The sequence below is a fragment of the Seriola lalandi genome, unplaced genomic scaffold (assembly GCF_002814215.2).
Source record: "Seriola lalandi dorsalis isolate HSWRI2012SDOR001 ecotype SW California unplaced genomic scaffold, Sedor1 jcf7180002054922, whole genome shotgun sequence".
In the NCBI taxonomy this organism is placed as follows: domain Eukaryota; kingdom Metazoa; phylum Chordata; class Actinopteri; order Carangiformes; family Carangidae; genus Seriola; species Seriola lalandi.
This window is the reverse complement of record NW_019525474.1, coordinates 37,966-48,252: the sequence shown is the minus strand read 5'-3', so window position 1 is coordinate 48,252 and position 10,287 is coordinate 37,966. Positions and strand designations below refer to the sequence as shown.

At 48.2% G+C, this 10,287-nt stretch overlaps 1 protein-coding gene across 1 annotated transcript in view; it reads right to left on the bottom strand.

The window, feature by feature from the left end:
- Nucleotides 1–2,139: 2,139 nt before the first annotated feature.
- The window catches only part of LOC111673614 (disks large homolog 4-like), a 31,991-nt gene continuing 23,843 nt past the window's right edge, over nucleotides 2,140–10,287 (bottom strand). The window contains exons 7-20 of the mRNA XM_087169923.1: nucleotides 10,144–10,204; nucleotides 9,349–9,507; nucleotides 9,121–9,271; nucleotides 8,386–8,654; nucleotides 5,974–6,076; nucleotides 5,755–5,851; nucleotides 5,423–5,599; nucleotides 5,303–5,340; nucleotides 5,179–5,226; nucleotides 4,973–5,074; nucleotides 4,725–4,897; nucleotides 4,228–4,337; nucleotides 4,034–4,125; nucleotides 2,140–3,905 (exon numbers count right to left, since the gene is read on the bottom strand). Coding sequence (XP_087026049.1) covers nucleotides 3,799–3,905; nucleotides 4,034–4,125; nucleotides 4,228–4,337; nucleotides 4,725–4,897; nucleotides 4,973–5,074; nucleotides 5,179–5,226; nucleotides 5,303–5,340; nucleotides 5,423–5,599; nucleotides 5,755–5,851; nucleotides 5,974–6,076; nucleotides 8,386–8,654; nucleotides 9,121–9,271; nucleotides 9,349–9,507; nucleotides 10,144–10,204 — 1,687 coding nt within the window. The 3' untranslated portion in view covers nucleotides 2,140–3,798. The remainder of the gene's footprint in view (nucleotides 3,906–4,033; nucleotides 4,126–4,227; nucleotides 4,338–4,724; nucleotides 4,898–4,972; nucleotides 5,075–5,178; nucleotides 5,227–5,302; nucleotides 5,341–5,422; nucleotides 5,600–5,754; nucleotides 5,852–5,973; nucleotides 6,077–8,385; nucleotides 8,655–9,120; nucleotides 9,272–9,348; nucleotides 9,508–10,143; nucleotides 10,205–10,287) is intronic.

Genomic DNA, 10,287 nt, shown 5'->3' with positions numbered 1-10,287 from the left:
TAGTAGTAGCTGCATCAGTAGTAGTAGCTGTAGCAGTAGTATAGTAGTAGTAGTAGTAGTAGTAGTAGTAGTACTCAAAGTCTGGTGGGTCCAGTCGCTCTGACTCTCGTCTGTTGTTGTGGTGCATTGAGACGTCTGAGCTTGTATTTAACCTGTTCTGACCTCATCAGAGGACCAATCATATTGCAGGACAGGGAAGGGTCAGTATGACATCACAGGCTGTGGTTAGTGAGGTCAGACAGCAGGGTGGTGACGGTCTGTTTTAATGGGGGTCTCCACCCTCCTGTCTGGGCTGAGTTTATGGACAGATTAATGAGAGCAGACTGGTGACGCTGGACCTGAACCAGCCCAGACCCGAACCATTGTCATTTCATGGGTTCATGTGTTCATGTGGTCATGTGGTCATGTGGTCAAACAGGGAGAAGAATCAGATCAACATGATGAGGCTTTTACTTTGAAAGGACCAAACTCAGAGCATTCAAACAAAGTTTTATTGAGAACAGGACAGTGACCGTTAATATTCATATCAGCTCACAGCTCATGCTCAGTGGTGACATGAGTAATAATGTCATCATGCTCTTCTACACACTGGGTCGTTTCCATGGAGATGGGTGGTTTGTTCCCTGTGGGCGGAGTTAAGAAGTTTCAGTCACACGTTTAATGTGTGTGTGTGTTACCTGTCCTCCAGATGGACACCATGAGGACAGTGCAGATGCAGTACAGATAGATGACCACTAGATGTTACAAGAGGGTTGCTCTTCTGTCCAACTCTGTCCTCACACCAGTACTGTCCTCCATCTGAGGACGGGCGGAGGTCTGAGAGGACGCAGGACGAGCCATCAAACTGTACCGAAAGAACTGAGGACGGTTTGGATTGATGTTTAGAAAGACTAGAGAGAGAGAGAGACAGACAGGCAGAGAGACAGTTAGAGAGACAGACAGAGAGTTAGAGAGACAGACAGAGAGAAAGAGAGACAGACAGATAGGCAGAGAGAGAGACAGAGAGACAGTAAGAGAGGCAGAGAGAGAGACAGACAGTCAGAGAGACAGTAAGAGAGGCAGACAGAGAGAGACAGACAGAAAGAGAAACAGACAGACAGTCAGCGAGACAGACAGAGAGAGAGACAGCTACAGAGAGAGAGAGACAGACAGTCAGATACAGTAAGAGAGAAAGACAGAAAGAGAGAGAGACAGGTGGAGAGACAGTTAGAGAGACAGTAACAAAGACAGAGGGACAGAGAGAGAGAGAGACAGTTAGGAAGACAGACAGGCAGAGAGACAGTAACAAAGACAGAGGGACAGAGAGAGAGAGACAGTTAGGAAGACAGACAGGCAGAGAGACAGTAACAAAGACAGAGGGACAGAGAGAGAGAGACAGTTAGGAAGACAGACAGGCAGAGAGACAGTAACAAAGACAGAGGGACAGAGAGAGAGAGACAGTTAGAGAGACAGACAGAGACAGAGAGAGAGTGAAAGCAAGAGAGAGAGAGAGTCGTCAGTGGTTGAGGTTTCAGGAAAGAGGAACTTCACAGGATTTATTAATGGTCACATGACTCACCACAGTTACCTCTGATCTGATTACACTGTGCGAGAGCAGTCAGGTCCACAGTGACACCTGAACGCCTCACTGACACCTGAACGCCTCACTGACACCTGAACGCCTCACTGACACCAAACGATGATGTACTAGTGAGTAGTTGAAACTGAGTGAGTGAGTGAGTGAGTGAGTGAGTGAGTGAGTGACAGAAGACGTTGTGTGGACTCACCAAGGAGAAGAGAGACAGGTGGAGTCTTCATGTTGACTAGGTGACGACTGTCTGTCGGTCGCTCTCTGCACAAACATTAACATCACATGTGACCCACCCCTCCCCCCACCCCTCCCCCCTCATCTATAAGTGGCAGCACCTAACCACAACTTCCTGTTCCCTCCAGCCAGCGCGCAGCCTTATAGACTGTATGTGAATGTGTTTGTACACAGCTGATGTATGTGATGATGGAGCTTTTACTTTGGAGGAAATCACACACCACAAGTCACATTTAAACTGTCCAAGTTCAGGTCCACACATGAACATGATGACATCATCATAACATCATCATTACATCATGTGACAGCTGAGCGTCCAGCACACAGACCTCAGATCAGCTTTTATAAGGAATTTATTTATTCAGTATTTCAAGAATTTCATTTATAACTAATTTATATCATTATACAACGAGCCAGTCATCCTCTGTGTGTGTGTGTGTGTGTGATAAATACTCAGATATGCCACAGGTTTCATAGTGTTTCTGTCAGTGCTCAGAAAGAAAAGACGACCTCAGGTAACCCTACTGTGTGTGTTTATGTGTCTGTGTGTGTGATGATGTCACATCATCAATAATCTTGATTATTTTTTAGTATAACAATTATTATAATTATTCACATGACCCTGATTTTCAGTCTAAAAACCCACTGGAACATCAGAAATCAGTTGCCATGGTGACGTGGAGGATAGGAATCTCCCAAAGCACTGTGGGTAATCGACTCCTGTGTTAAGGACACAGGAGTGGGAGTGGTCATCAATGACCATGCCCCGCCCCCACCATGCCCAGGTGTTTTTGTGAGCCTGAAGCTTTAGCTCCACCCACAGCGTGCCCCACCCCCACCTTCCTCTGGTCCTGCTCAGCAGCAGAGAATCATGGGTACTGTAGTCCAGAATCCTGGCAGCATAGACCCACAGCCAGGGGTTGTGGGGAGTGATCTTAAGCTCGGACTTGTGGGTAATGTAGTCCTTTGCTGTAGATTTTTGTAGGTGGTGTAATCTGTCACCACAGCATGGGACTGTGGGTAATGTAGTCCATAGCCTTTTATTTAAAAATGGAAGTGTTTCAGTTCTACCTCCTTGTTTTTGCTAAGCAACCAGAGACATTGACTGCTAAAATCTGTCCAAACTATCCACTGCAACAGAAGTGGATTGTGGGTGTTGTAGTCGAGATGAGGGGGGGTTTAAGGTGTTGTATTCCAGGCAAAAACAGGATTGTGGGAATTGTAGTAATCCAGACACAGGGGGACTCTGTGTGTTGTAGTCCAAGCAGAGTTGTAGTCCAAATATATAATATTGTAGTCCACGTAGAGGTTTGGTTTGGATGTAAAACAGTTAGAAAGGATTGTAGGTTTTGTAGTCCAAACCTAGGAGGATTGTGGGTGTTGCAGTCCAAACAAAAGGGGATACTGGGTATTGTAGTCCAAACAGAAGAGGATTGTGGGTGTTGTAGTCCAGTGGTTGTTTGACACTTTAAGCCCTGAATAGACTGTGTGTTTGAGCCCCATCATTTTATTTACAGTCACACAAGCCTTTATGTACACTACACAAAAACGCACACACACACTTACTCACTCACTCACTCACTCACTCACACACACACACACACTCACCATTTTCACATCACATGAATAAATAAATAAATAGATAAATCAATAAATAAATAGGATAATATAAATACTTCAATACCAACTGAACTCTACAGTCTGATTCATTATTTACTGATAATACAGGATTATTGAACCAATACAGAATCAATCATCTGTCTCTCTGACAGACACACACAGACAGCTTCACCCTTTTCTTAAAAAAAACATCTCTTGGTTGCCATGGCTACAGCAGCCATCCAATCACTGAGCTCGCTCATCATCCTCCAGTAGAAGAGACTGTCAGCTCTCCATCAGGTCACGCCGCCGAGAGGGGTAGGGGAGGTGCTGTGGGGAGGAGGTGTTGGTGGCGGTTTCCATGGATACGGCGCTCGTGGCAGCCAGTGGGCCAATCAGAGTCTGTCTCGGGCAGGAACCCAGATGTAGGGGCCACTCTGCTCCTCAATTACGGCTTTGACCAGGTGGTAGACCTCCTCAAAACTGTCGCCGTGCACGATGGCTACACACACAAACACACACACACACACACACACACACACACACACACACACACACACACACACACACACAGGTGTCAGGTGGAACATTACACCTGAGGAATGTGAAACACCTGTCGAGTGTTTTTACCTGTGAAACACTCAAGGAAGTCCTGTTCCAGTTTAATCGCTCGGTCCAGAGCTTTCCTCGCCTGGTCCTCTGACAGACGCTTGTTCAGGTCCCTGCACACACACACACACACACACACACACACACACACACACACACAGTTAGTCTCATTGAAACACAGAGTTGGCGTGTTGTGTTGTGACCTCAGGACTTACAGGATGTTTTCCAGCGACCGCGGTCGGATGAAGATGGCGACGGGGTGGAGCTGAGCCGCCTGGAGCCGCCTCACGGCGTTGGCCGACACATCCAGGATGCAGTGTTTCCCCTGGTAACACACATGCACATGGTCATAATTCACCACATAGTGAAACATCACCATGGTAACCACAACCTCCAGAAACATCACAGGGACAGTCATGAGGTTTTAACAATATCGCCATGACAACCACAGCACCCTAAAAATCACTTCCAGGTAGATAATGGTAATTCAACATGTCACAATAGAAACCATGACAACACGTAAACGTAAACATCTCCATGGTAACCATAATCCTGGGATAGTGCAACCATAACAACTACAACTTTCTAAAGACATCATCATGGTAACCACCTCCCTCCATAAACATTACTCTTCTAGAAATTTCACTTAATGATCGCCATAGTAACCATGTAAACCCTGCAGAGAACATCGCCATGGTAACAGCTGCCTCACCTGCTCGGCCACCTGTCTCACACTCTGCACTGACGTCCCATACAGGTGGTTGTTGTACTGCCCGGCCTCAATGAAGCGATGTGATTGGATGTCCCGCTCCATCTGTTCCCGTGACGACACAAAGTGGTAGTCCCGCCCATCAACCTCATAATCCCTCCGAGGGCGAGTCGTGTCTGCAGAGAGAGAGAGGGTTGTCAGTGACTTCCTGTTTGGTCACATGTTGCAGTGCGTCCTGGTCTGAGGCTTACGGGGGACGCAGGACCCAAACTTGTCCGGGAACTCAGACAGAAGGTCATCGTTGACCCGGTCTTTGGTCGGACCCAGGATGATGACAGGACGAGCATAGTCCACTGAGAGAGAGAGAGAGAGAGAAAGAGAGCTTTATCTATACCTGTGTGTGAGGTGAGTAAAACTAATGAACTAATGAAAAGGTCAAGGGTCAAAAGTAACTGACCTTCGATCTGAGTGATGAGCTCGTAGCTGTGAACAAAACCTTCTCGACCTGCACGAAGGAAAACAACAGTTACACACAGGAAGTGGTTTTCCCTCCGTCAGAGTGCTGAGAGCTGAAGCCTCACCTTTACTCTTCATACGAGACCACTCCTTCCTCTCCACCCTGAAACACACACACACACACGTTTAGACACCAGGACTGTGTGAGTGCACCAGATGCTAACAAACCTCACCTGTGAACTCACCTGTGCTTCGAGGGGATGTACCCCAGCTCCTCCAGCTCCCCCTGCTGGTTCACTCGTCTGGCCTGCCACCACTCGTCGTCAGCGCTGTCCGTCACGTGGAGCACCTCCCCAAAGTTAAAGTCCAGAGCCTGTGATAGGACGCCACAGTCCCACTGCTTATCATAGTCAAAGAGCGCCCTGCAACAGGTGAGGATAACACCTGATCATCACCTGAGCACAGACTGTGTGTGTGTGTGTGTGTGTGGGCTGGTCTCATGTCTTTACCCTGTTTATATAAACTTTTTTTCATTAATGTGGACCTGATGCAGTTCACCTGCCCAGGTGAGGTTTACCTGACGTAGAAGCTGCGGTTGGCTCTCAGGCTGCCGGACGAGCTGTTCATCATTTGCTCCCGCAGGTCGTGGATCTTCGCTTCAAAGCGACTGTACTCTGCCACAAGATCACCATGGTAACAGTTACATCCTGGAAAGATCACCATGGCAACCAAACTACAGCAACACATGACATCAGTGTGTGTGTGTGTGTGTGTGTGTGTGCGCGCGCACGCTCACCCTCAGGTCTGTACTGTGCTACTATGGTAACGGTCTGTCCAGCGTTCTTCAGAGCTGCTGCCGCCTGTTCATGTGTCGCATACCTGAGATCCACACCGTTTACCTAGACACACACACACACACACACACACACACACACACACACACACAAGACTATTTCAGACAGAGGTCTGGGCAGAGACAGGTGAGTCAGCTGACTGCTCAGGAGCACGAGGTCGGCTGATGATGTCACAGGCCTACACTGTCTGAACCTGTTGTTTCTCTGTCGTGTTCCAGGTGAGCCGGGACCACAGACCAGGTTCTCTCACCACGAAGAGTTCTCCTGAGCTTAAAAGTTCCAAAGTTTTCTCCTCTTCTCTCTGCTGAGAACAGCAGTTACTGATGAGAAGTGAAAACTCCTGAGCTCAGAGAGCGACTCGTTGCAGACCCTCTGTGCCGGTGAAAACACATGATCAACATCCTGCAGTAATAATAAAAAAACAGAGAAATATCAAATATAAATGAAATAATAACAGATTAGATGCTGTTTACTAAAGTAGTTCATTCTCCAATTTACTATAAAAACTTATAATAAACAGCTCACCTGTCCTAAACCAGCTAACTAAAGCTAACAGCCTATTAGCCACAGTCTGTTGTAGCTGTACCTGTTGTAATGTAGCTGTGGTCCCACCTGTGGGTTGAGGTGTGTGAAACCTTGTCCTGTGATGTCAGAGACATTCATTGTTTGGAGCATAGATCTGCTTTTCTCTGTTGCTAGGTAACGCAGCGTTGCCAAACACTTCATCTCCACTGATCAGGTTGTTTCAGTTGGAGATGTTATTACATCTTCACTGACTCCACAACGATCATTATTCCCTCTGACTGAGTGGAATCTGTTCAGTGATTCAGATCGTTGAAGGTTTAAAACACTGACGTGGAGTGACGGCAGCTCTTTCAGAGGAGTCCTCTCCACTGCTGCTAACTTCTCTCAGACTGAGGAGCTGCTGGTCGAGTGTCTCTGTGAGTCAGGACTCACCTGCCCGTTATTGTTGTTTCTCCCAAATCAGCAAGTTAAGAGAAGCTTTTAGTCTTAAGATTTTGTTTTGTTTGTTTTGTGAATACGGGATCTGGTCTCTGACGATCAGGTCTCTGACGATCAGGTCTCTGATGACCTGGTCTCTGAAGACCTGGTCTCTGAGGACCTGGTCTCTGAGGACCTGGTCTCTGATGACCTAGTCTCTGAGGACCTGGTCTCTGAGGACCTGGTCTCTGAGGATCTGGTCTCTGACGATCAGGTCTCTGATGACCTGGTCTCTGATGATCAGGTCTCTGAGGACCTGGTCTCTGAGGATCTGGTCTCTGAGGACCTGGTCTCGGATGACCTAGTCTCTGAGGACCTGGTCTCTGATGATCAGGTCTCTGAGGACCTGGTCTCTGAGGACCTGGTCTCTGAGGATCTGGTCCGGGTACTCACACTGAGGACCTGGTCTCTGAGGACCTGGTCTCTGATGACCTAGTCTCTGAGGACCTGGTCTCTGAGGACCTGGTCTCTGATGACCTAGTCTCTGAGGACCTGGTCTCTGAGGATCTGGTCTCTGACGATCAGGTCTCTGATGACCTGGTCTCTGATGATCAGGTCTCTGAGGACCTGGTCTCTGAGGATCTGGTCTCTGAGGACCTGGTCTCGGATGACCTAGTCTCTGAGGACCTGGTCTCTGACGATCAGGTCTCTGACGAGCAGGTCTCTGATGACCTGGTCTCTGATGATCAGGTCTCTGAGGACCTGGTCTCGGATGACCTAGTCTCTGAGGACCTGGTCTGTGAGGATTTGGTCCGGGTACTCACACTGAGGACCTGGTCTCTGAGGATCTGGTCTCTGAGGATCTGGTCTCTGATAACCTGGTCTCTGACAATCAGGTCTCTGAGGACCTGGTCTCTGAGGACCTGGTCTCTGAGGATCTGGTCTCTGATGACCTAGTCTCTGAGGACCTGGTCTCTGAGGATCTGGTCTCTGAGGATCTGGTCTCTGATGACCTAGTCTCTGAGGACCTGGTCTCTGAGGATCTGGTCCGGGTACTCACACTGAGGACCTGGTCTTTGAGGATCTGGTCTCTGAGGATCTGGTCTCTGATGACCTGGTCTCTGACGATCAGGTCTCTGAGGACCTGGTCTCTGAGGATCAGGTCTCTGAGGATCTGGTCTCTGATGACCTAGTCTCTGAGGACCTGGTCTCTGAGGATCTGGTCCGGGTACTCACACTGAGGACCTGGTCTCTGATGACCTGGTCTCTGATGACCTAGTCTCTGAGGACCTGGTCTCTGAGGACCTGGTCTCTGATGACCTGGTCTCTGACGATCTGGTCTCTGAGGACCTGGTGTCTGATAATCAGGTCTCTGAGGATCTGGTCTTTGAGGATCTGGTCTGGGTACTCACACTGAGGATCTGGTCCCCCTTGCGGAGCTCCCCGCTCAGGTCTGCTGGTCCTCCTGCGAGGATGAAGGAGATGAAGATTCCCTCTCCGTCCTCTCCGCCCACGATGTTGAAGCCCAGACCGGTGGAACCGCGCTGCACACAGACCCTGCGAGGTTCCCGGGAGTAGTCGTCCTCTCCCATCATGCCGTGGGGGATAGGCGAGTATCGCCGTGGTGATGGAGGAGGGAGGGCTTGTGGGTAATCACACATGTAGTCCGGCTCCATGTAGGCTGCAGGAACGACAGAGACTGTGAGACTGTTGACCGGTTCTACAGATTCCACCGTCCCCTGAGAACTTTACCTGACCTGAGGGAACGTCAGAGGCTGGAGGAAATGTTTTAACAATACTGTAAAGAAGTTAGAGAACCTTTAAATAAGGTTCTTCTAAGGCATAATTGTTTTCATAGAACCTTTCTAATTGGTTCTTTTAAGCAAACAATCACAAACACCAATGATACTCAGGGGTAATCAGATCAATAATCAATAATCAGAGAGGTTCTGGTTCTGAGGTACATTGTTGTTTCTAACAGGGTTCTTTAAACAATTCTACATGTTCTGACATAAGCAGGTTTTTGAGAACCCTCCTTCAGAACCTGATCAGGAGCTGCGTTTGCCAGGAACAGGGTTCACCAGGACTAAGACCTGTTCAGATGTTACAGGTGTTCCAACAACAGGTCACATGTCACAGGTACGTACAGCTGGTCAGGTCGGGGGGGCTGTATCGATCGGCAGGGTGGATGTACTGCGAGGTGGGTGTGGCCACCTTCAGGTACACCACCTCCCCTGTGTTCTTCAGGGCAGACACAGCGTCTTCATGCAGGATGTCCTCCAGAGACACGTGGTTCACCTGTGGGGGTCAGAGCTCAGGTCAGACCAGAACCTAGAACCCTGTGGACCAGAACTGTACAATGTGGGTTCACCTACAGCCAGTATTTTGTCCCCTATCTGTAGCCGTCCGTCACGGTGAGCAGCCCCGCCCTCGATGATCTTGGTGACGTAGATGCTGTTGTCTCCGGGAACGTGTTGGTTCCCCACACCGCCCGCTATACTGAAGCCCAGACCTGGACCAGACAGGGACAAGTTCTAACTAGAACACACTCTCAAACAGGTCGCCATAGAAACAAAAGCCCAGTGTTGTGTAAAAGTTCAAATGGGTCTCTGGGCAGAGAAACATATAGAACCGTCAAACATTTATTTTAAGTCAAGGCTCAATAAGTGGAGAACACTGGAGATCCAGGGTTTTTCAGGATGTCATTAAGGTTCTAAGGTGTCTAGCATCACTGAAGAATCTATCTGGAGAACCTTTTAAAACTCTTTAATGCACCATGAAAGCTCTGCAGCATGTTTGGTCTTTGAAGAACAGGGCTCTTCATACAGGTTAAATAGTTCTCTAATAGGTTAATGTAAAAGTAAGTTAGGACTGAAGAACCTGAAGAACCTCAAGAACAGGATTATTTAAGGCTCTTGGGTCTGATCAGCTGATCCTTACTAACTGGGTTCCTCAAAGTAGAACAAAGGTTCTGAAATATATAAAAGTCCAAGTTTTAATGTCAGTACAGTGAGTGGAGAACCGTTCTAACAGAATCATGTTCTCAAACATTAAAGGGTGACAAAGTGAAGATGCTCTTATAATTCATATCAAATAAAACTGAAAATACAGAAGAAACAAAAACGCCCACCAGACAGCGACAGAGCAGGAGCTCACTGTTGTATAACTACTGTACTCCTCCTCTCCTCTCGTTTCCGGTGAATGTGAGCGTGAGTGGCGGTGGTGGACGTGCTAGTGGCGGGAGTTTGAATTGGTTTAGTGTCTGTTTCTAGCTGCATGATCAGGTGAGCTGCTTTAATAGCATTTTCTGTGGA